Source organism: Podarcis melisellensis, assembly GCF_964234715.1.
Source record: "Podarcis melisellensis genome assembly, chromosome: 1".
Taxonomy (NCBI): domain Eukaryota; kingdom Metazoa; phylum Chordata; class Lepidosauria; order Squamata; family Lacertidae; genus Podarcis; species Podarcis melisellensis.
The window spans coordinates 69712346-69736662 of NC_138528.1; the positions used below are offsets into that span (position 1 = coordinate 69712346).

At 41.8% G+C, this 24317-nt stretch overlaps 1 protein-coding gene across 2 annotated transcripts in view; it reads left to right on the forward strand.

Moving 5' to 3' along the window:
* Positions 1–23372, forward strand: part of INSC (INSC spindle orientation adaptor protein) — a 136120-nt gene extending 112748 nt beyond the window's left edge. For both annotated transcript variants that reach the window (XM_081926124.1, XM_081926123.1), the window contains 5 exons: positions 5544–5722; positions 16711–16777; positions 16878–17033; positions 18716–18792; positions 21307–23372. In XM_081926124.1, coding sequence (XP_081782250.1) covers positions 5544–5722; positions 16711–16777; positions 16878–17033; positions 18716–18792; positions 21307–21435 — 608 coding nt within the window. In that variant the 3' untranslated portion in view covers positions 21436–23372. The remainder of the gene's footprint in view (positions 1–5543; positions 5723–16710; positions 16778–16877; positions 17034–18715; positions 18793–21306) is intronic.
* The last annotated feature ends 945 nt before the right edge of the window (positions 23373–24317 follow it).

The following is a 24317-nucleotide window of genomic DNA, read 5'->3' on the forward strand; positions in this document are numbered from 1 at the left end:
TTTTTTTTTTTTTTTTTTACAAAAAGAATCATTCTTGCTGGTATAATCTTAATATTTACAACCAGATGAAGGTTTCGTTTTTGGAATAAGAAAGTTTCAGAGTAGTTTTTACAGTTATATCAAAAATTACTGATATGGTTATACTATTAGATATGCATAGACAGATAATTATGAAATTATTGTGAGGTTTAACAAGTTAACTATTTATATTTGGACATCTTTTCTGTTGTACTGTATTGGAAGGAGAAAAACAATCATTTCCTTAATACAATTTAAACAATTTATTTAACTAAAACAATAACATTATAGTATATACAGTGCTTTTTTTAAAAAAAAAGTTTAGGGGTACTCTCATTTTGACTCAAGAAAACCACCATTTTATAGTTCAAATCGGGAAAAATAAATACAGTAAATGGACAAAAGTACAAAGATTCACAAAATGTTTAGGGGTATGTGTACCCCTGCGCCCCCCCCCCCAGAAAAAACAAACACTGAGCATATATATCCATGTTTGTTAACTGATGTGGTTAAACAATTTTTAAATTTAAAAACATCTGATTTAAATTTTTAAAAACCTGATTTAAATAAAAGAAATCTGATTTATTTGTGTGTTTTCTTTTAAAAAAAACCATTGATGTTTATCCACCCTACTCCCTAGTATGCAACTCATTCTGGGCCCTGCCCCCTGGCAGTACATCTATGCATGCAGTGCTTTCCAGTAGTCTACAGGCCATGTGTGCTTTCCCAGCAAAAAAGGTCCTCTTCACTGGCAGAACAGCACTTACGTTGATACCCAGGACCCATCAGCCGGACTCCCCATGAATAGATAAATACTCTGTTAATCTCATTAATGTCATTTTCTCTCGATAGTGGCCTAACTGACTACTGTCCATTTTGCTTGTTAGTTTGTTTTCTCTTTAGGCTGCACTCTTGTCGTCTTCTCCCCCCCCCCCCCGTCCTGTATTGTGTGCTTTTGTAGAAATTTCAAATTCACTAGTAACAATAGCAGTTTTTTTGTAGTGCAAGATAAAAAGGAGGACATTATGCACTCATCACGTTTGAATGCTTTGAAACTGGCCATTAGGTGGTGACTATGTCAAAAGTGGTGGGATGTGGGTGGTGCTGTGGGTTAAACCACAGAGCCTAGGACTTGCCGATCAGAATGTCGGCGGTTCGAATCCCCACAACGGGGCGAGCTCCCGTTGCTCGGTCCCTGCTCCTGCCAACCTAGCAGTTCGAAAGCACAGTGCAAGTAGATAAATAGGTACCGCTCTGGCGGGAAGGTAAATGGCGTTTCCGTGCGCTGCTCTGGTTCGCCAGAAGCAGCTTAGTCCTGCTGGCCACATGACCCGGAAGCTGTACACTGGCTCCCTCGGCCAATAAAGCGAGATGAGCGTGCAACCCCAGAGTCGGTCATGACTGGACCTAATGGTCAGGGGTCCCTTTACCTTTACCTTATGTCAAAAGTATATAAGGCAGCATCTTGTATATCATTGAATTCGTGGAGTTTTGTGTCTGAGGATATAATGCTCAGATAGCACAACAGGCATACTCCCTATGTTTCCATTAACCTCAGAATTTCCAACCAGAGATGCTGCTGGCTATAAAGAACACATAGTTTAAACATGTCAGTTGTAGCCACGCTGGAGGATGAGGTATTGCAGGCAGGATTATGATGGAGAGATTTAGATATTTTTCTGTTGTTCCCACCCAGTGTTGGATTTACATATAAGCTAAACAAGCCCCACTCTCTTGGGGGCCCCAAAAAAATTAAAGGAAAAAACCCCTGGGTGTACATTTTATTTCCAAAATATAAGATAAAAAACAAATAAAATAAAACCTACATACAGCAACTTCTTAATTGTATTTCAGTTCAACAATTACTTTGATAAAATACGTATTTTCTTATGTGCAAATGGCTTTATATAGCTTTTAGGTCCATAAATTACCATATAGCATATATTCAACACAAAAAACAGTGACAATTTGTTGTTGACAAAGGACAGCTGGACATATAAAGGGCCCATTACCTTCAGTAGCTTAGGGTCTCATCACACCTAAATCCAGCCCTGTTCCCATCCAAGCAACACCTGATTTAGACAGATATGTCAAGATAGACAGAAAAGGCTGCAACTTATCTGGAGGTGGGGTAGATAAACATTTCCACCAATCAACCACCAGTTTCTCTATCATATTTATAGCTTGAACAATTAAATTACTTTACTCATATATTTAATCTTTAAACTGTGGTGAAATCCAATTGCTGGGTGAGTTAAAATAAATGTGCAACAGGAATTAAAAGGCACTTAAAAGGTTATGATAACAATAGCTGTGTCTGCAGCATTTCTAAGAGAACTTCTAGGGAGGGTGGGGGAAAGGATTAGATCCCAAATGCATGGCTGTAACGATAGTAAGATAAATTGCAGAATTACACTCTTACAGACCAATTAGTTTTACCCATCTGTCCATACAATCACATTTTATTTAGTATTATAACATCATCTTGAACAACATCCAATGCAGGCTGCTAAGTGTAGTAACCCAGGGCCACTAATGAAGTCTGCTCACAGGGACTTTAGCTCATGATTTATCTTCCTATCTGTGGCAATACAAATAGAAATGCTTCTAGAATAAATATTAATAAGCAATTCAGAAAATGATAATGCAACGTGTTTGCTAAATAGTGGATGATTTCTGGGGTGATGTTGTAATCTTTTAGTGATAAGTGTTATGTTAAACAAAAGGAAATCTGCAGGGCAGATTTTTAGAGCAAAAAGCTTTCAACGCTGGACAAGCATGTGATTTATTTGAATCAAATTCCATATAAGTGGCCACGATAATTTTAGGGATGGGTAGGGGGAAGAGCCAAAGATGGAGAAGCTCGATACAGTCAGCAAAAACAAGACCTGGAGCAGACTGTGGCTCAGATCATCAGCTTCTTATAGCAAAATTCAAGCTTAAACTGAAGAAAGTAGGAAAAATACAGGTAAGATACAATCTAAATCAAATCCCTTATGAATACACAGTGGAAGTGAGGAACAGGTTTAACGATTTAGATTTGCTGGACAGAGGACTGAAGAACTATGGATGGAGGCTCGTAACATTATACAGGAGGCAACAACGAAAACCATCCCAATGAAAAGGAAATGCAAGAAAGCAAAGTGGCTGTCCAATGAGGCCTTACAAATAGCGGGGGAGAGAAGGCAAGCAAAATGCGAAGGAGACAGAGAAAGATACAGGAAATGGAATGCAGATTTCCAAAAAATAGCAAGGAGAGACAAGAAGGCCTTCTTAAACGAGCAATGCAAAGAAATAGAGGAAAACAACAGAATGGGAAGAACCAGAGATCTGTTAAAGAAAACTGGAGATATGAAAGGAACATTTCGTTCAAAGATTACCATAATAAAGGACAAAAGTGGTAAGGACCTAACAGAAGCAGAAGACATCAAGAAGAGGTGGCAAGAATACACAGAGGTATTATACCAGAAAGATATGGATGTCTCATACACCCCAGGTAGTGTGGTTGCTGACCTTGAGCCAGACATCCTGGAGAGTGAAGTCAAATGGGCCTTAGAAAGCACTGCAAATAACAAGGCCAGTGGAAGTGATGGTATTCCAGCTGAACTATTTAAAATTTTAAAAGATGATGCTGTTAAGGTGCTACACTCAATATGCTAGCAAGTTTGGAAAACTCAGCAGTGGCCAGAGGATTGGAGAATCCCTGCTTATTTAACTTATATGCAGAATTCATCATGCAAAAGGCTGGGCTGGATGAATCCCTAGCCAGAATTAAGATTGCTGGAAGAAATATCAACAACCTCAAATATGCAGATGACACAACCTTGATGGCAGAAAGTGAGGAGGAATTAAAGAACCTTTTATTGAGGGTGAAAGAGGAGAGCGCAAAATATGGTCTGAAGCTCAACATCAAAAAAACGAAGATCATGGCCACTGGTCCCATCACCTCCTGGCAAATAGAAGGGGAAGAAATAGAAATAGAAGAGAGATTTTACTTTCTTGGGCTCCATGATCACTGCAGATGGTGACAGCAGCCACGAAATTAAGAGACGCCTGCTTCTTGGGAGGAAAGCAATGACAAACCTAGACAGCATCTTAAAAAGTAGAGGCATCACCTTGCCAACAAAGGTCCATATAGTAAAAGCTATGGTTTTCCGAGTAGTGATGTATGGAAGTGAGAGCTGGACCATAAAGAAGGCTGATCGCCGAAGAATTAATGCTTTTGAATTATGGTGCTGGAGGAGACTCTTGAGAGTCCCATGGACTGCAAGAAGATCAAACCTATCCATTCTGAAGGAAATCAGCCCTGAGTGCTCACTGGAAGGACAGATCGTGAAGCTGAGGCTCCAATACTTTGGCCACCTCATGAGAAGAGAAGACTCCCTGGAAAAGACCCTGATGTTGGGAAAGATGGAGGGCACAAGGAGAAGGGGACGACAGAGGACGAGATGGTTGGATAGTGTCTTCGAAGCTACCAGCATGAGTTTGACCAAACTGTGGGAGGCAGTGGAAGACAGGAGTGCCTGGCGTGCTCTGGTCCATGGGGTCACAAAGAGTCGGACACGACTAAACGACTAAACAACAACAACAAGGGGGAAGAGAAAGTAGACTGTGGCACTTAACAGACTTAATCGTGTCCTGAGAGTTTGGTGCATGCTCTGATAACAAGCATGCAGCTCTTGACTATTCAGGCTTTTCCATTTGTTTTAATTGGGGGACTCCATCAGCTTGCACATTTTGTGGACATAGATCAGGCCTCTCTATTGAAAAAGAAAATGTAAATTGTTGAAGGGAAACTCTGTAGCCATAAAAGAAACCCTCGGTGGACTGGAGTGTAAGGATGCAATCCACAGGTAAAGGTAAGTTCCACAGAACCCAGCACAACCTACAGGCACAGACAAGCATTTGAAGCAGGGGTAGGGAATGTGGTACCTTCTAGATCAGGGTTTCCAAACTTGGGTCTCCAAAGGTTTTTGGACTACAATTCCCATCATCCCTGACCACTGGTTCTGTTAGCTAGGGATGATGGGAGTGGTAGTCCAACAACAGCTGGAGCCTCAAGTTTGGGAAACTCTGTTCTAGGTGGTATTGAATTACAACTTCCATCAGCCCAGCCAGCATGGCCAACAGTCAGGGATGATGGGAGTTGTAGTCCACTAGTCTAGCAACATCTAGAAAACACCACTTAGGCTACTCCTGATTTAAGTGCATTTTGATTTAACTTTCTCTTGATTTCATCCTTACCAGTATTGCACGAAAGCTGAGTGGCCAGTTTCAATTTCATACACACAAAGTAAACTGAGAGAAGTGATTAGCTGTACACATAGGGATGCTTTGGGTTTCACCGGAGGGTAAATCAGGTTACCAAGGTGGAAACTAAAAGGTTAGGGGAATGCAAAGCAAAGCTAAAAGAAAATCCGGACCTGATCCTCCTAGCTAGTTTAATAAACATTAGCAGAAATTTGTTTGGATAATCCAGTGGTTCTAATTTAATATTTTCATCACCTTGTTTTGTATATATCTAGAACTGTGCCAAGAGGCCACCTCTGGAGAGGTTTTCCTGCTGGCTTCAGCAGCACTTGCCAACATTACTTTTTTTGATACCATAGCATGTGAGATGTTGCTTCAGCTGGATGCAATGAATATTCTCATAGCAGCTTGTGGTGACAAACAGAGAGTGGATAGTCCCTATTCCCGAGATCAGGTAAGTGAATACACATTTATATATTGCTATAGAACGGGGGTGGGGAAACCTTTTTCAACCTGAGGCTCACATTTTCTTCTGAGCAATGTTTTCAGGGCCATGGCTAAGTGATGTGTCTACTGTGTTGCAACTCCTTGATGGTCATCAGCAAATCCCACTTCTGTGTAATAACATCCCACATGGCAGGTTTAGAGAACATGTGACAATCAGCTGTAACTCTGCAAAGATTTCAGACACCATGTAAAAATACTCATTGAAACAGCCTTTATTTAAAAAGGGGGGTCATGGGTTTGCTATAGCAAAATTGTGATAGCTTGGATAGGACCTTCCTCTAAGCTTCCATTCCAAATTGTATATTTAGGATGTATACAATTCTCTCTTTCTGACCTGTTATACGTTATCTGCAAGTCTTTATAATCCTTTAAAAGTTTTGAGGCAAATGATTCTGGCAACTCATCCGCCTGTGTTAGAGCATATAGTTCTGGGCTTAAAGAGTAGCTCAAGTGAGTTCCAGCAAAACCCCACAAGTCTGAACAAAGCTGATTCAAAACCCCACTGAAGCTTAATGAATGACTGTCATTGACGTCAATGCTACGGAAGCTTAATTAACAACCATCATTGCACTCTGGCTCAAGAAGCCAGCAGTTTACAGTCTCTGCTGGCAATCATCAAGCCAGCAGCTCTGGAATTATTCTCTTCCTTAAAGCCCCACTTCTTTCTTTTTTTAAATGAAGCACTGTAAATGGAATGAGAGAAATTACTATGGCTGTATAGCTATGAAAAAGTAAAACAGCACCCATGTTTCTTTTGAGCAGTGGTCTACCCTGCTCCTATAAAGTTCCATGACACTGTGTGTGAAATATTACACTACCACAGTGCAAACTATCCTTTAGGTCAGGGATGGAGAACCTACGGCCCTTCAGATTGTTCTGGTCTGGAACTGCCTTCATGCCCAAGCAATGGCCATAAGAACATAGTATAAGACGGGTCTGCTGGATCAGGCCCATTCTGTTCTCATAGTGGTCAATCAGATCCCCATGGGAAACCCATAAGTAGGACCTGAGCATTAGAGCACTCTGCCGCCCTGTGGCTTCCATGCTGGCTGGGGCCGATGGGAGCTGGAGTCTAGGAATTTCTCGAGGGCCACAGAAATCTAGAGATATTTTGAGTTATATAGAGATATTTAGAGTTAGAACAAGTGGTTCATGACACTGATGGCCACCAACTTAAAGGTAAAGGGACCCCTGACCCTTAGGTCCAGTAGTGACCGACTCTGGAGTTGTGGCTCTCATCTCGCTTTATTGGCCGAGGGAGCCGGCGTACAGCTTCTGGGTCATGTGGCCAGCATGACTAAGCCGCTTTTGGCAAACCAGAGCAGCGCACAGAAACGCTGTTTACCTTCCTGCCAGAGTGGTACCTATTTATCTACTTGCACTTTGAGGTGCTTTCAAACTGCTAGGTTGGCAGGAGCTGGGACCAAGCAACGGGAGCTCACCCCGTCGCGGGGATTCGAACCACCGACCTTCTGATCAGCAAGTCCTAGGCTCTGTGGTTTAACCCACAGCGCCACCCGCGTCCCTCTTAGATGGCCACCAACTTAGATGGCTTTAAAAGAGGGTTATAGGAATTCATGAAGAATAAGCCTTTCAGTGGCCACTAGCCATAATATCTCTGATCTGCCTCCACGGACAGAGGTAGTGATGCTTCTGAATAGTTACTGAGAAATGCAGGAGGGGAGGATTCTCTGGTGATCAAGACTTGCTTGCAGGTTTTGCACGGGCAATTGGTCTGATCAAGCAGGCGTTCCTTTTGCTCTTATGTAATGCTGACGTATTTTGCAAGAAAGGAGGTAATTTGTGGGGTCAGGTCCTGGGTAGCTACAAATACTCATTCTACCACATACGTGGGAGCAACTATGTGAATGGTTTGTAAAAATATACAGCAGGCACAGAGCCCCCAATCCAGACTGGGATGCTGGTGGGAGGAAAGGAAGGGGTTGAACCCTCTGTCCTTGCTGCAGGCCTGATCGAGATCATTCTCCCCCTCACCTGCAACTTGCTTCCATTGGTGCAAATGGGAGGGGGCAGCACCTTATCCAAAGTGGAACCTCAGCAGGTGCCAAAGGGTTAAAGCATTTGACTTGACTGCTGCTGTCTTGCAGCTGCTACTTGCTTTTTTAAAGCTATTCATGCAACTGCTAATTGCATGGGAGAAATCTTGCCTGGTTTGGCCTTCAAAGAACCCAGCTAGCTCGGGACGAGAACTGGTCCTGGAATAATTTGATCACCTCTATGGGTTCTCTGTAAAGTCCTCCAGTATGGTGCAGGAAATATGATCACTTACTATATGACCCCTATTTGCTAAGAATGTGATTCTTTATTTCCACAAATAATAATATCTCTCTCTCTCTCTCTCTCTCTCTCTCTCTCTCTCTCTCTCTCTCTCTCTCTCTCTCTCTCTCTCACACACACACACACACACACATATTATTTATATATATATATATATATATATATATATATATATATATATATAACCACACGAATAAGCATTCTCTTTGAAAGACCAAATCGCTCCATTCAGTAAAATGGATGGATTAGCCATGCCAGACTCCAAATATATTGTAAGTTAGAATGATTAAAAGAGCAAATGGATAGAAATGACGTTTTTATCCAGTGAGTCATCTTGCCAAAAATGGAAGAGAGATAATTTAATTGAGATCAAATGTTATCCAGTATTTCCTCAAACACAGCAATGATGGCTTCTACAAAGATGATAAATTTAAATAAAGCAATTTTCCTAATAGAAAATGTACTGCAATTTGTGTTTTCTTTCTTTTTTGTGGCATCATTGCTGACTTTTGTAAGATAATTTTCTCTGACACATGCAAGTTGTTCACTTCAGGAGGCATCCAGGTGGTGGGTGGATTAGGTCAGTCGGTCTAGTGCTTCACAGCCTGTGCCACAAATAAGGACACGTGGATTTAAGTCCATTTCAATTCACTTTTCTTCTCATGTGCCTCTTCATGGTGTCCTTCATCAGGCCTAAGCAGTACTGCTTAGGCCTGCTGGTGGGCCTGCACCAATCCGACACCACTCTGCTTTGCACCCTCCCAATGAGTAGCAATGACTATGCTGTGGGGAGGCAGACTCTATGGTGGTTCCCCATGCCTGGCTGCTCCTGCCTGAAAAGGAAGGTATTACAATGCTTCTTTAAAAAATGTTCCAATGTTTGCAAGTCATGGAAAAGGCATTGAGAACACCTCTACCTCCCTAGTTGTATATATTTATGTTGTGAAACACCCTGAGATCTATGGGTATATGGTGGCATACACATTTTAACAATAAATATATCTTTAACAAAGTCTGAGCTGCTTACACAAGGCTCCCTGGGATTTCCCAACCTGGCACTGATTAGCTTCACATCCCTTGAACTCCATCAATGCCAAAACATTGGGTCTTGCCACACCATTCACTGCTATATGCCTTCTGTTATATAGACTTGAAACGCTCATTGTGAAGTAAGTACTTTTGGTAGATTTTTGAAGACTGGTCTCCCATCTTCTATATCCAGTCATTTTGAGCCAGTTAATACATGATGGTTGAACACACACACACACAGTTGTTTATAGGGTAATGACTGGGTTGCAACTAGCTAAGTGTTTCCAGGTAATGTAGGACCAGTCTGGCCAAACCTGGCCATGGACTCCCTTGTAGGCCAAGGGATGCAGGACACATCCCCTATCTGTTCCACCAGAAAGCACACCAGTACTTAATGAGGACAGATTTAGGTGCCTTTGGGCACCTCAGTTCGGAGCAGAGAGTGGAATAGGAGGGTGACACCTATACCAGTGGAAGACTGCTGCTGTTGCTTACTGCCGCTGATAGCTCAAAGCACAATGGTTCTTAAAAGAAAGCCTCAGGGCTGAGCCAAGTTTCTCTCTGAAACAAAGAGCAAGTAGGAGTGAAACACCCTTTCTGCCCAAAAGAGAAGGGTACTGGTTCTCTGAGGGCTTTACCAGCATCAAGGTAAAGTGTGCACCAAGCATTGCTCCAAAAAAATACACAACAGATTGTCCAGAAAAGCAACGGATGGGAGAACATAGGAAGAGACCCGCTGCATCAGGTCAAAGCCCATCTAGTCCAGCATCCTCTTCTCACAGTGGTCCATCAGATCCCCATGGGTAGCCCACAGGCAGGACCTCTTGTTCTTCCCAGCAACTGGTGTAAAAGGGAAGATCTTCCTTTTTTTAAAAGAAAATGTAAACTTTAAAAGGCTGTCCTTGCATAAACCACCCTGCTGCACCTATCTATCTGAAATTTGGCAAGCTTCATCTCCCGCTACCCCAGACGTCATCCAGTTTTGGAAAAAATTGGAGAAGTTATAGGCACTTGGTGCTTGCCAAAACTAAAAAAAGAAGTTATAGCTGTTTGTTGAGTTTTCCATTATAGTTAATGGGGAGACATCCAAAGCGTCAGAAAATGAAGTGAGGCAATGCAATGCCGTTCCGTGGCTCCAGACCAAAGTGGCCCCCTTTACAAAGTGGGTTCCAAACCTGATATTTATTTAGGGCTCAATCAATTTATGGCTTTCTGGGACAACACACCAGCAGCTTGAATGGGGCCCAGAAGCAGATTCTTTTTTCTTTTCTTTCTTTTCTGCCTACATCACAGCGTATCTATTGGCTAAAGTCGTCTTTGTTTCTCTGGAGCTTTTTGCACAATACATCCTGGCATGTGTGACACAGTCATTTACGAAGTGACTGAGCACACATTTAGAAAACAACTTTGGAAGCCTTGCTTATATAGCAAGAGGTGAGGTAATCGTTTTGTCTCTCTTAACAAAGCTGAATATGATGAATTGCAATAATTAAATTTCTCAAAATACTTAGGAAATTAAACAAGTGGCACAATTGCCAGTAATGGGTATAAAAATAAGAGCAGGGCAGAGTTTTGGAGATGGGCTTTTATGAACTCTAGCAACACAGTTAGGGTGGAGCTATCTAATGACTTTTGTCTGTGAATCCATAATAATTTATTTCCATATTCTAAATAAGTGTTGATCTATGCTATATACACCCCTGTTTTGTTTACAAGGATTTAAGCGTTTTCAGGACATAAGAATTGAATGAAGACAAATGGCAGAAGTTATTCTTCTTGTGCTCCAAGAATGGGTATGGGGGATAAGCCCCCCCCCCAACATGCTGGCCCAGTCCCAATTTCCCTTCCCCTGTTGTTTCCACTCCCAGACCTTTGCATAGGGGGCAGAAGATCTAAAGGTGGTGGCTACACAGATTTGATGGGATGCATGTAGGTCCCTCCATGGGATTCAGAACCCTGCACGACTGGAATTCCTGGTAGATGGGTGAAGTGAATGTGCATATTTCCCCTCCAAACTTTCTTCTCAGTGCACAAAAGTAGGGCTGGTGTGGCCAGAGCATGCAGCTCCTCTCCTCCTTCTCCCATTCATTCTTGGAATGCCTGGAGAGTAACTTCTGAAAGAACCTTCAGACAGCTGCAAAACATACATGACAAACCAATGCAGAGGAACCATCCTTCTGAGGATCCCATGGTATCAAATACCCTGGTCCAGATGTGCAGGAGCAGCATAGAAAAAGTGTTACTCTGAAGACTTAGCTAAATGTTGCACTGAATGCAGAGCGTACACTTTTCTTTAATAATTTACTAGTATAGGGGACACACACCTCACTGGGAACTTTTGTCTTTCCCTTGGAGGTGTGGGAATGGGATTTTCACCCTGAGGGCAACCGGCGAAGGAAGAAATAAGCTTTCCTGCATGCTGCAGTCCCAGTAACAATTGCCTTCCCCTCCTGTCATGAAATAAAGGAAACCAGAAAGGTAGCTGCACACTAACACATTAAAAATAACTTACAACCACAGTTCAATCAATATAAATCATACAGGCTGACATTTGGAGTTGTTCAGAGTGAATTATAGGATTAGGGCACCAGAAATCTTGGGAACAGGGTTTTTCATCTTCGACACATTTTTCAGGTAAAGTAAATGTTTTACTTTGCTTCCAGTGTCTTCTAAAAAACACCACAAACTATCAAAAACCCTGTCATAATCCTGCATTATATTCAAACATGATAATTGAAGTCAAACGTTGATGATGCAAAAAGGATGCATTAAGGTTTTTTTTTATAATCTATGATATATTTTCCTATTTATTTGTTTTTTGAAGGATGCATATCAACATTGTGTAATGGAAGCCTCTGAACTAATTTTGCTGACTTGATTGGGTCACCACCTGGAGTCAAGGACCACATAGCGCATAGAAGCCTTTTTCCTGTCTTTCTGTAATTTACATGTTAAGATTAGTAACTGCTTTCCCAGTCTCCCCAAACCCTCATATCTATGATAGGAAGGTTGGACGAAACATTGCAAGTCTTCCTTAACTGGACTTTATGCAATTAACTGAAGTGAAATAAAACATAGCGGGAAGCAATTTTGCTTAGCTAGATGATAATTAACCACTCATTTTAGCACTTCCATATTTATGTACTTTGCCACCTAGTGAAATGAACACAGGAACTTTTGTTTTAAGATTCATTTTCCCCCATCCTTGTTAGTGACAGTAATAAAGCTCATGAAAAGCTGTTTTCTTATGACTATTAAAGATTTAATTAGCATAATGACTCCCAGCTCTGCTGTATGAGATGCTGACCATCAGAAAACGAGAGCACTAATTCTTAAAAAGGTGAGAGCATAGCGAGGGGGGAAATTCCATTATATGTCATTGCCAAATTTTCTTCTCTACAAAATTAAGCTTTCTTCCCCCAGACTCTCCAAGATGGTATTATAGTGCAATCCTCTATGTGTCTACTCAATGTAAGTCCCATTGAGTTCATTGGGACTTGCTCCCATGTGTGCATTTAGGATCGCAGAGCCTCTTGCTTCCTTCCCAAAGTCTGGCTTAAGCCAGGACTGTGAGGGCTGGGGGAAGGCGTCAAATGTTGGCTCTGCGCAGGGCAGCATATTCCCAAGGCCCGCCCCTTCATCTTGCTCCTCCCCTTTCTGCAAATGCTAACAAAGATAACACAAAAGAGAGCTAAATGTGCACAGTGCAAGCAAAGGTAGTATTTGCAGATCACCTCTTTGAAGTGGTTATTTGCAGGGAAAGTCCTTAGCTCAGCGGTTGAGCAGCTACCCTGCATGTGGAATGTCTCCACTCAAGTTGAGTCCCCAGCATTTTCAGGTGGGGCCGGGAGAGATTCCCACCTGACCCTTGGAGAGCTGCTGCTACTCAGAATAGACAATACTGATCTACATGGTCTGAGGCTCAGTAGAAACTAGCTTCCTACGCTGCTGTTGTTTAAAAAATGCTGCAGCATGGAAGGAAGAACATTTTGTTCTTTTCACTGTCCCGCACCCTGGACTTAATAATATGGTTGTCTGAGGATACCAGATTGCTGGAATTTTTGCACTTCTGTTTATCGCACAACTATTGTGCAATTATTACAAGTCATTCCATGAAGATGAATCAAAGCACTTGCCTATTTGTTTTTCTGTCAGTTTGTATTGCCTCTTATCTTATTTTATCTTATCTTATCCCTGCCTGCCTCTGTTTCTCACTGTATGTACTGTGCCTGCTGTCACTGGCAAAACTACTAATGGTTGTTAAGCACAATGCAGTTAAAATGTTATGACCAGATAAGGAATTCTAAGGAGCTATTAGACTGTAAAGTTGGAACCTACGTTGCAAGTTACTGATTTCAAGGCATTATGAATATTAGGCAAGTCTAGGATTGCCTCAACCTGGTAACTCATGACTGTTATGTTTGGACACAGAATTCTGGGGGTTACAGACCACTGGTTTGATTGAATATGCTAAGTCTTAGGTTTGTGGTTTTAATTAAATGAGGTTTTGTACTGAATAAGTCTCATGTATGTAGGGGGGTAATTTTGGTATTGAATAAATTTCCCAGCACCATGATGGTCACTGTTTGTCTTGCACATATAAAGAAATTCTTTGGGATAATTAGATAAGGGGCAACTGGAGTCATTGAGCTGATATAAATTTATCAGTCAAAAGACACAAATACAAACACACACACACACAAACACATTTCTAAGATTCAATCAAATAACTTGAAGGAGTGGAATAATTGGCATGTATTCAAATTGTCCTTAATTGAATTCTTCATCTTTTGCTTAGAAAGCTGCATGGGGTGCAGCCTCTCCATGGAGCAAGTAATTTTCATTAACAGGATATCATTTAGAACAAGGGACACATGCCTGAAACACTGTTAATAATTAACATTGAATCAACACATAGATGTGTCTTGAGTTCCCATTTTTTCTGCCTGTCACTATTGGCATTTCATCAAGTCATTTGCATCCTAAGTGGGCCTGTTTATTCAGAGAGATGACACTGTGGCACTGCTGAAGGAAGCAGGAGACCTTTGTGACACACAACCCAAAACAAATATCCTTTGTTACTATAATGACCTAGTGAGAGCCAAATTGATGGCAACTTGGCTTCCTTAACTCTATCAGTGAGGTTTGTTTGTTTGAATACACAGAGTAGGGCCTCAAGCTATGTTATCCAAACATGTGCATTTGCCCTACAATAGCATCGCCTGAGCCCCAACAAATGCTCTTGTGTTTCTGTACATTTCATTATGTACAATTCTCACACTTTCTAGTTTGCAAGCCACCTCCTTAGTTTAGCATTATTATTATTTTTAGCGCAGCAATGCACTGCATAAAACACAGAAGGGCCACATTCCTTCTTGCTGGACTTTTGTGTCGAGAGGTGATGATCAAAGTTTGGTTCATAGCTCTGTATCTGTGATGCAAGGCATCAGTTGATGTGGTGTCCAATTAACTCATACTCATGCTGGACCCACTGAAACCAAGGAACATACTGTAGTTAGCCATTGATCTCAAGGGGTCTACTGTTAGTATGAGTTATTTGAATACAACTCATAGACGATACCTCAGTAATCATCTGGTTCAGCTCTGTGTTCAGTACAGGATTTGCAATGCAGGATGGAACTGAAGCATCTCTGGCAGAAGGCTATCTTCCAGTGGGGGGGGGGCAATACCTCCATTGGTTAACAGCTCTTACCATTAGGATCATCTTCCCTGATGTTCTCAAAATTAGCTTTTCTACCATTTTCACCTATTAGTTGTACTCCTGCTCCTCTAGAGCAGACCTGTACAACCACAACTCATGGTAGTCATGCTAGCAATGGAATCATGAGTTAGGTTACTGACTCCCACTATGGGGTAGGGACCTCTGGAGCTTTTGAAGACCTGCTGTGACTAGCTGCCTATACACTTGGAGGATAACTTTGGAGTGATATTGACACTGCAGATGTTACAACTCCAGCCAAAGTGCCCAGTGCCTCAAATATGATGTAGTGTGGCATTGGTATCAGTTGACAGAATCAACTGATGTGGACAAGACGCTGGTAGCCACGCATCTGACCACATGCCATCTTGACTCCAGTCTCTCCTACTTATCAAATCAAGCAGGAGGTATATGAATGGTTAACTCTAGAAGATGGTTAATATTTCATTGTGTTAGGGGAAGGTTCCTGCTGCCTTGAAAGAGGTGGTGCAGCCATGGACACCTTGAGTTGAAGCAACTATCAACCAGCAACAAATACTTTTTTGGGCGAAGTGGTGGACAGAATTGTGGTGAGACTGCCATGTCTTGGATGACCGATTATTCCAGTGTGGGTTCAGCAGTGGCCATGGGACTGAGTCACCTTGACTGCATGGATGGATGACCTTTGCAGTGAGCAGGACAAGGGAAGTGCAACCTTTCTCCTGCTTCTTGATCTCTCTTCGGCTTTTGATACCATTGACCATGGTATCCTCCTGGACTGGCTTCAAGGAATGGGAATCGGGGGGCACTGCGTTGCAATGGTCCCAGTCCTACCTCCAGGATCATGTCCACAGTGTCGCATTTGGAGGGCATTTTTCAGACCCCTGACAGTTACACTATGGGTACCACAGAACACTATCATATCTCCAATGCTATTTAACATTCAGTGGAGCATATGGGACAGGTCATTAGGCAAGGTGCTATCTTCTTCTTCTTCTTTGGCTATCACTCGTAGCCAAATAAGATTGTCTTCCATAAACACGGTTTTAACAGTGAACCCGTAAGTGACTGTGGAGGCTAATTCTGGATCCACATGTCCTTCCACAGGGGGGACATAGGTTTCCAGGCAGGAGTTGATCATGGTGAGGTTTTGCCAAGCATTTGAGTGTCTTCAAAACCCATGACACCTTTGGTAAAGGCTGTTCTCCAATTGGAGCGCTCGCAGGCCAGTGCTTCCCAGTTGTCAGTGTTTATACTACATTATACAATGTAGTATAAGGTGCTGTCAGTATGCTGGTAACACTAAGCTCTGTTTCTCCATAATACTTAAATTGGGAGAGGCTGTGCAGGCCTTGGACCAGTGCCTAGACACAATGATGAGATGGTTGAGGAAAAACAAGCTGAGCTTGAATCCTGGCAAGACAGAATGGTCCACATGTCCAAGAAGCTTGTCAGTTGCCTACCCTGAATGGGGTTGCACTCCCTGTAAAGGAGCAGGATTGCAGCCAGGAAGTGCTTCTGTTGCAGTTCTGTTACTGGAGGCCCAGGTTGTCTTAGTGGCTAGAAACATCTTTTACCAACTGCAACTGGTATAACAGCTACAACCATTTCTGAACTGGAGTGCTTGGTCACAGCAGTTCAAGCGCTGGTTTCTTTAGGCTGGATTACTACAATGTGCTCTCTGTGGGGTTTGCTATGGAAGCTTCAGCTAATACAGAGCACTGTTGGGAGGCGGAAATAATGATCTGGCTTCCCTTGAGCTACTATGAAAAGGTGGCAATAAAAGATACCCCAGAAAATCGAAGGTGCTGATACTTAATTGGCAGCTTAGAAGGACATGTCTTAAGTGCATGGTGATGGTAAGAATTGTGAAATGTAATATTTCAAGTGGTTGTTTCTCTTTAATTTAGGTTGTGACGATATTAGCAAACATGTCTGTCCTGGACCAGTGTGCCTCAGAAATAATCCAAGGAAATGGTATGCAAACCATGCTGCATCCTTTTTAATTCTGCTTTTTGTCCTGAATATTCTCACTATAGCCTGGGATGCTTATCAACAGTGTTTCACTCCTTTGTAGGTGTTCAAGTTTTAATGGAAATGCTGTTTGAGAAATCGTCATCTGGGAATTCACCAGAAGTAGCTGCTTGCGAACGAGTTCAGCAAAAAGCCGCGGTTACGCTCGCCCGACTGAGTCGTGATCCCGAAGTGGCACATGCAGCCATAAACCTTAGTTGTAAGAATTTTAATGCTTAACATGCTGGCACTGTATAAAATATGCAAAATGCTGCATCCGTCAAAGTGAGGAAGCAGCTGCTTTGATTGTCAAAGTGGTCTCACTTATCTGCTCTCCGTATACCCTCTTATCAGCTGTGCTACATCAGAGGGCCAGTCCATTTGCTACTGTTTAGGCTTTTTTTTTCCCCACCCATGCAGAATTTCCATCCTTCTGTATGGACTCAAATCTGAACTAGTCTACACCACTTGTATGTCTTCAGCAGTACTGTACAGATTTCCCCTTCCATGTTGCTCATTGCATTACAACTGCAGGGGTCAGTTTACCTGACTACAGTGGTACCTTGGTTTACAACCAGAATCCGTTCCAGAGGTCTGTTTGTAAACCAAAACAGGTTGTAAACCAAGGTGCGCTTTCACCAATGGGGCCTCCAAATTTTTGGGGGGCGTAATCCCAAAAAAATTGGTTGTAATCCAAAAAAAGGTTGCAAACTGAAACTGGGACACACACTTCCGGGTTTGTAATCCAAAATGTATGCAAACCAGGACATATGCAAACCAATGTACCACTGTACTTCAATGGATGTTTAGTTTGCATTGGAAAAAGTCTGGTTGTGAAGGCAAAAAGAAGACAAATGCGTGTGGGAAGGGCAATTCACACAACTGTTGCAGAGTTAGGTTTTTTTTTTTTGCCTGCTAACCAAAATGCACAAAACAGGTTTCAACACTATTCAAAAAGCTGCAGACAGTGAAAGTTGCACATCTTCAATTGGCCCTGAGCAGGGACCTGACATGTGCACAACTGTTAAATGATTTCCATGATCACAGCTGGTGCATATATCAATTTTTCTTCATTTTTGAATCTCTTACTATGACAGCATTTCCTTTTAAAGCATTTTCAGCTTTCCAAAAAAAACACCTTTCATGGGACTTTGTTAGTCCTCCAAAACACAGGTGATTATTTTTACAGTATTTATCAGAAAAAAGTAAGAGGCAGGGAAAATGGGAAATCTTTTTCAATCCAAGGACCATGTTTTCTTCTGGAGGCTCCATAGCAATGGTGGGTGTTGTGAAAGTGGGTTTGCCCACACCGCTCTCCATCTTCCATCCAGAAAAGCAAGAGATATCTCAGTTCAAGGACACATTCTGGCCTGGTAAAAACACCAGAGGAAGGGGCTGGGTGCCAATAATGGTGTGGTTTATGGAGGGGTGTGTCTTGTTCAGAGTCTTAAGGGCCATATAGAGATGGTGGAGGCCACATTTGACTCTCAGGCAGAAATTACTATCCTTGCTCTACAGTCATTTAGTGACACCAGTGGGGTCTTCCAGATGTGGGGAAATGGGGAGGGCAGGGGGGCGATTCTATACCTTTTCTAATAGAATAATGATAGAGAGAACTAAGGGGACATCCCCAAAATTACAGAGACTCCCTGGTTGTGAAAACAGAACTGTGAGTGCTTTCTGAGTGATGCTTCTACAGTTCGCTGTTAAACTGATACATCACATTTCAGCTCTTTATAATACACACAAGGGAAGTTCCTTTCTTGTTTTCTAGCATCACTTTTTACTGAATTCATCATCATTTTCCCTGAAACGGATAAATCTGGAAAGTATATCACACTAATGCAATGTTGAGAATTGTGGAGATTTAAAATTACTCAATGTTCTTCTCAAAATTTATAGGTATTCCACGCCTCATAGAACTTTGCAGGTCTCCTACCAAAAGAAATAGCAGTGATTCTGTTCTTGTTGCATGTTTGGTAAGTGCATCTAATTATTTGCCTTTAGTTTTCCCATGGGCTTTCTATGCACTGAAAATATATTCAGCACAGTAGGATGTGTTTTGTAGTCTCTCTCATATCTAGAGAGCATATCAGAACTGCCTTTTGTTGCTGGTTAGTATAAATTTCTAGAGAATTTTTTTCCCCTTTATTCCCCCCCCCCTCAAACTAGGTGCGTCCTATGGGCCGGTGCGTCCTATAAGGTGAAAAATATGGTATTTAATTTGCAAAGTATGTGCTTAAACAGTGAGCAAACATTAACATTCCAACAGCTGTGGCTATGGAAAAAGCAAGACCTTCTTGGAGTGTTAATGCTGTGAACCCTTTCGTTGTAGCTGTTGATTTACTTGAACTGAGAACTTTGTGAAACCCAAGAACAAAGAACCATGCAGGCAACTGTATGGTGTTGCGGGTTTGTGCTTTTGGGGTCTGTTTACTGATTTGTTGCAAGTTTAGGCAATGTATTTTATTTTTTTAAATGCTGTTAATATGCACTTTTTACAGGTTAGTGGCAATGGGAATTGTTTAATGATTTTTTAAAAGAACTGTTTAATTGTTTTTAAAGAATTGTTCTCCTTAATGGCCCACCACCCAGGCAAACATCTTCCTATATTTTAAGACTTGCTGGGCCCAGGGGTTAGAAGGGTCTCAGCAAGCAGCCTGCTGCCCCGCTGCAACTCACAACACTCTAATAGGTGCACTCTTGCCAGTAAGTAAGCAAGAAAGCAAGAAAGCAAGCAAGCAAGCAAGCAAGCAAGCAAGTGTATACAAGCTTTACTATGATCTAGGTCTCTTCTGTTCCTGCTACCACTGTGTTGTGTACAAATCTGCCTCCAGGATGTTACCAGAAATAGGGATTTCAATGTTACAATGTACTGAGGCTTGTTAGTCTGGAATCATTTTTTATTTTCATTGCAGAGGCAGTTAGCTTATAAGAATTTTTTTTTATATAAAAAGATTATCATGTTGCCATAAGCAATGCTCAGAATTTTGTGACCTCCCATCTGATGACACAATAAAATAATTCCCATAATAGGCACATTTTTTTTTAATGTTGATAAGTGGACAATATTTCTTGCGCAACTGAGTTTTGCACTCATATTTATGTCCCCAAATGGTTGGAAATCATGTGATTTACTCTTTGAAATAATGGTAATGCTTACAGACACCAATCAGGGTGGAAGCAGCTGTATGCTAAGTACTGGGCAGAGACAATTCCTATGTCAATTTTAAGTCTGAACAGTTTTAAGTAGGGAGATGAAGTGGCTTGCCTGAGGTCACACTATAAATCTTTGCAGGACTTGAGAGCAAAATGAAGACTGACCCTCAAAGTGCTTCACTGGCACAAACCCCATAGAAATGAATGTGCCTTTTGCCAGCAAAGGGATTTCAGGGTCTTCAGGAAGGGATGCTTTCAGAGAGCTTGGTTTTAAGCAGTCCTTTAAAAGAATAGATTCAGTTTAGTTTATTTGGTGGAAATCAGCAGATTCCCCTACCAAAATTAAGCCACAAAATCAAAGCAAGGGACAAAGGGTCAGGGTCACTCGATAGAAGCCTGAATGGGACTTAGTCTAATGTTGTTCCATGCACCATCAAAAGCAGTCTACCCACACAGGGCACCGAACCGAGGCAGGCACAAAATAATGATAATGATGATGATGATGATACCTATATTTATATAGGCACCTACTCAAAGTTAGGCCACGGTCAGATGGGCAAGTGAGTTGCCGCAACTATGACATAGTGCACTGGAGAGCCCATTGAGAAGATCCAATAAGAAAGCAACTGTACCAGAAGGAATTATTGAGAAAATAAGAAATATTTTGAGGGGGCGGGGTTGGACAAATTTTGTCCTTGCTCAGGGCACCATATTACCAAAATCCACTCCTGGTTTAGTTTAGCTTTCTTTTCAAGCACCCATATTACAGCTTTTACAAAAAGAGAGAAAAAGGTATGTGTTTTTAGTACCACAGTCCTATACATGCCTATTCTGAGTTTGACGGAGATTGCTCCCACAGAAGTACATGACATCACAACCTAAATGTTACAGATTGCAGATATCCTTATGATTGGAGCATCCGGAAGCATCAGCTTAATTAGGCACACATAAACTAACATGGGAACATAAATAATGAAACTTTTGTCGACAGGAATGCTGTCGTTTAATAATGTTGCCCATTCTGATACCTGATACATGTAAATCAATTCTAGAATGTTGATTTGCTATTTGGGGTATGTGGCCACACACACACACACACACACACACACACACACACACACACACACACTATGAGTCTCAGCTGCTTTTCAAGTATACAAATAAGTAACTGTACTGAATCAATAACATCACTATGATAGTGTCAATCAGTTAATGGTCAAGGGAATGTCTGCTGAACCTCAGCTCAATAGTCATTCTGAACATGTGATGTTTCTCTAGCATTGCATGAAGCCAGATTTTTATTCTAAAACCGTATTGTCACATTTTTATTTCAGGCAGCCTTGCGGCGACTTGCTGTTATCAGCCCTGATGGCCTTCAAGAGTCAGATTTCCAGCAGTTGGTCAAGCCCAGGCTTGTGGATTCCTTCCTGCTCTGTACCAACATGGAAGAAAGCTTTGTATGAACAAACCACAAATATAACCCAAAATAGGAAATAGTGTTACATAGGGCAGCGTAGCTAAAATGTTATTTATGATTAATTTATTTCAAGTGCTAAAAAATCAGCATAGGGAAAAAATGAGGACCTTAGGCACATAAAAAGAGACCTGCTGGGTCAGACAAAAGATCTGTCTAGTCCAGTATCCTGTTCTTGCAGTGGCCAACCAGATGTCTGTGAGAAGCCGGCAAGCAGACACAAGTACAACAGCCCTCTCCCCATTTGTAAACTGGTATTCCAAGGCATCCTGCCTCCAATATCAGAGGTAGTTCCACTGAGAACCTTAGGCTCCATAAATTTGTCTAACCTCTTGTGGGAGCACATTTCATACTTTAGCTACCCCATTCACATTACTTGGATAAGCCAAGGTATTATGAGAGAGGAAAAGAAACATCTCTCTATCTACTTCCTCTACACCTCACATAATTTAATGCACCCCTATCATGCCTCTCTTTACTCATCTCCCTCCCCCAACTGAGAAGGCCCCAAATGTTGAATGGTGTCATAGGGGAGTTGTTCCAGCTCCTTGATTACCGTATTTTTCGCTCTATAAGACGCACCAGCCCACAAGACACACCTAGTTTTTGGAGGAGGAAAACAAGAAAAAAAATATTCTGAATCTCAGAAGCCAGAACAGCAAAAGGGATCACTGTGCAGCGAAAGCAGCAATCCCTCTTACTGTTCTGGCTTCTGTGATAGCTGCGCAGCCCGCATTCGTTCCATAAGACACACACACATTTCCCCTTACTTTTTAGGAGGGAAAAAGTGAGACTTATAGAGCAAAAAATATGGCATTTGCTTGCCCTTTTCTCCACCTTCTACATCAGCAGCCGTGGACCAGATTAGGCCCCCCAACCTGTTTTCCTCAAGTTTATTGCTCACCTGCCCCACAACTGCTGTATATATGAGACCAGAAAAGGCATGACCACAAAGTAGCAATGGGGCAGCCTTATAGGGCACTCCCAATTGTCCCTTGGCAAGTAAGGGCTGTACCAGGCACATTTTCAGTTTACACCGGAGGTAATACATAGCCATCGTGGCTACTAGCCTTATCCTCCATGATTTTGCCATTTCTGCTCAGGGAAGGAGATCAGCACAGAGTGCTCTTCTCACCCCCCCCCCTTGATTTGTACAGCAGTATGCAGGTCATTGCACAGAATAGGGGGTCAATACGCAGCCAGTTTCCTTTTCCCAGAAGGGATCCTAGCCATCAAGTTATGAATGATCTGAACTTTGGCTGGATGGAAAGCAAGCCCACAGGAAGAGTACATAGTGCTGGATAAGTATACAGACACATGCAGGGTGATCTATGTTAGTTGTTGATGTGTAGTGAATAGCCATTTTATATTTCCCTAACTGGCAAAGTACTAATTGCACAGAATCATGTATGGAAGCCCCAACAGCCTTCCTCCCACCTTCCAGAAATGAAAAGCAGAGTGCTTTTGAGAGTGGAGGTCATGATTCTCCTCCCCCACTGCCCCACAGTAGCTGTTTTTCCTTCTACCATCCAACCACGTTCCCCTTCACCCAGTTCAATATGCGTGTTTATTCTCGTAAGTGGGAAACTGGACTGTGAGCAATGACAGGCAATGTATGGGGGTGGATTTGGAGTGGGAAAACCATCAGGAGAAAGGGTTAAATAATGCACCTGCTCATAAGTGACCTGTTCTAGAGTTGCCTTTCATTTAAAACCATGTCAGTTGGGGTTTCTGTATATGAGTAACACCGCAAAGCAGAAGACCAGATATTCATCATGATGTTTTAATATTAAGACTGGAATAGAATCTTCACCAATAACACATTTGTGCAGAAAATCTGTGGCTTCTGGTTAAAATGTTTACCGTTTCTTTTTTAAAAAAAACAACAACCAACAACCACAACTTTATATATCTACAGTGTTAGCTGATTTACTATATTAATATATAGTATTAACTATATTAATATATGAAATGGAAACAAAGAAGACTACAATGTAAGCTATTGGGTGCAGTCCTGCTCTTATTTAAGTCAGTTGCAAAATGTGATGATGGAAAACGAAAAGCTTTATATCCAAAGGTGAATGTTAACATAAATTTCGTTAGAAAATGAAGGATCAGTCATGCTGTATACAAATGTGATTCTTTGAGTGCAGTGATGACTAAATGCTGGTAAAGTTATTTGCGAGAACAAGTGCTGTGCTGAAAATTTCTTCTACTTCCGTTTTAAACCTTTCCCCTCTCACTTAATAAGAAAAGAAACTTTGACTTCAGTAGAACTGTGTGTCGACTTAAATTACGAATCTAATGCCACATATGCGCTATACCAGAAAAATACCACTTTAGACAATCATGGCTTCCAGCAAAGAATCCTGAGAAGAGAAGTTTTTTTTTTTAGGAGAGAAGTGTTTTTAAGGATGTTGAGAGTTGTTAGGAGGATTCCTATTCCCCTCACAGTTATACTCCCAGAGTTCCCTAGGAAAAAGGGATTGATGGTTAAACCACTCAGAGTTGTAGATCTTTGAAGGGAATAGGGGGTCTCCCAGCAAATGTCAGAATCCTTAACCAACTAGACTTCCCAGGATTGTTTGGGGGAAGCCATGACCATTTCAAGTGGCATGATACAGCTTTAAAGTAGTGCAGATGGGGCCTTAGATGCCTATCCTGTAGTCAGCATCACTGAGGCCAGTGGGAATTATGCGTGCATAAGTGGGAGAACTATTGCAACCTCAGTGTTTAGAAGAATTGGTGGCAAAGTGCCAGGCACTTAGTTAGGCTCTTGTTTTCTGAGTGGCAGACTTGCCAGAAACATTCTCATATCAGCGATTTCCTGTCAGGTTATGGGTAATGCTTTAGGCATGTATTTAAGCATTG